This window comes from Myotis davidii, unplaced genomic scaffold, assembly GCF_000327345.1.
Source record: "Myotis davidii unplaced genomic scaffold, ASM32734v1 scaffold472, whole genome shotgun sequence".
Lineage (NCBI taxonomy): Eukaryota > Metazoa > Chordata > Mammalia > Chiroptera > Vespertilionidae > Myotis > Myotis davidii.
Genome location: NW_006283774.1, coordinates 1,041,138 through 1,042,372, shown reverse-complemented (window position 1 = coordinate 1,042,372; position 1,235 = coordinate 1,041,138). Strand labels below are relative to the sequence as shown.

General features: G+C 61.9%; 1 protein-coding gene across 1 annotated transcript in view; it reads right to left on the bottom strand.

Annotated features, from left to right (window-relative positions):
• The window catches only part of ABCA13 (ATP binding cassette subfamily A member 13), a 143,734-nt gene that overhangs the window by 49,749 nt on the left and 92,750 nt on the right, over positions 1-1,235 (bottom strand). Inside the window, 1 exon segment of the mRNA XM_006754021.2 lies at positions 833-946. Coding sequence (XP_006754084.2) covers positions 833-946 — 114 coding nt within the window.

Below are 1,235 nucleotides of genomic sequence, written 5' to 3'. Positions count from 1 at the left end.
CCTCGGCCGCGGGTGCTGGCGGCGCCTCCTGCGTCACCTCACTTTCCCATCCCCATCCGTCCCATGTCTTTGCTCCTTTGCAGCAAAACTCCTTCCTTCTCTGGAACGACCGTGTGACCTTCCTCCACATGCCACCGCGGTCACCGAGGCCCAGCGTTCTCCGCCCAGAGCTCATTTCTCAGTCTTCCCTGATGGACCCTCCACAGCATCCCTGCACCTGACCTCCTTCTCGTGGATGTGCCTCCCTCCTCCCTGCCGGGCTCCCCTCACCTCTGCAACCTCCTCCAGTCGGAGTGACAAGGGCTCGGTCCTTAGCCTCCCCCGCTGTCCCCCTGCACACACGCCCCCGACGCCCATCACCACCCAACAAGCCAGCCTCCCGCAGCTCCAGGCGCTGAGCTGGCTGCCAACAGCACCCCCGACCCAGGCCTGGCCGAGGTCCCCGACTTCTCTCCTCTCCTCGAGGGAGGCCTGGCTCTGGGCTCTGCTCTCTGTCCTGCCCTCAATGACCCCTGCGCTGCCAGGGCCACCCCTGCACGACGAAGCTCCAGCCCCTGTCCTCACCCCCAGTGCACTCGCCCTGCACCCAGGTCCACGGCACCGACACACTGGCAGCCACCCACACACACCGTGCCCTCCACCCCCTTCAGGGCGAGTCAGCGAGACCCCCAGACGCTCCTCGGGGCCCAGGGCTGGCGGCCGTGTCACCGCCATCAGGAGCTGTATGCTCACTTCCTCTCGTGATAAAGGCGCTGCCCCTGTTTCCGAAGCGCCGCTTCCTGTTCCCCTCACGGCCTCACAGAGCAGGCAGCCCCGAAGGGACCCCACTCACTTGTCCACCTGCTGCCAGCGCTCCGCCCGCGTCCACTGCGGCGACCTGATGGCTGCGAAGAGCAGCAGGTGCTCCAGGACAGTGAGCCTGTCCAGCAGGACGTCCCGCTGACGTCTGCCAACACCCATGGCTTACAGAAGTAAATCTTAGCTCTCTAGCTTGGTATCATGGGGCTCTATAATTCAGGTCCAAATTCCTTACCAGCTCACCTTTCCTCCACTTGCCACCCCACGTTGCTTCTGAGTTCTCGCTCAAGCCACACAGGTCTTCAGCTTTTCAGAAGATAACTCAGCCACTTTCATCTGCTGATTCCTTAAGTTTCTGAAACGTCCTTCTGCATATAGCACCTGCAGAACCCACACCTACTTTAAAATCCAGTTCAAATGCCAGCACTTTCTCCATC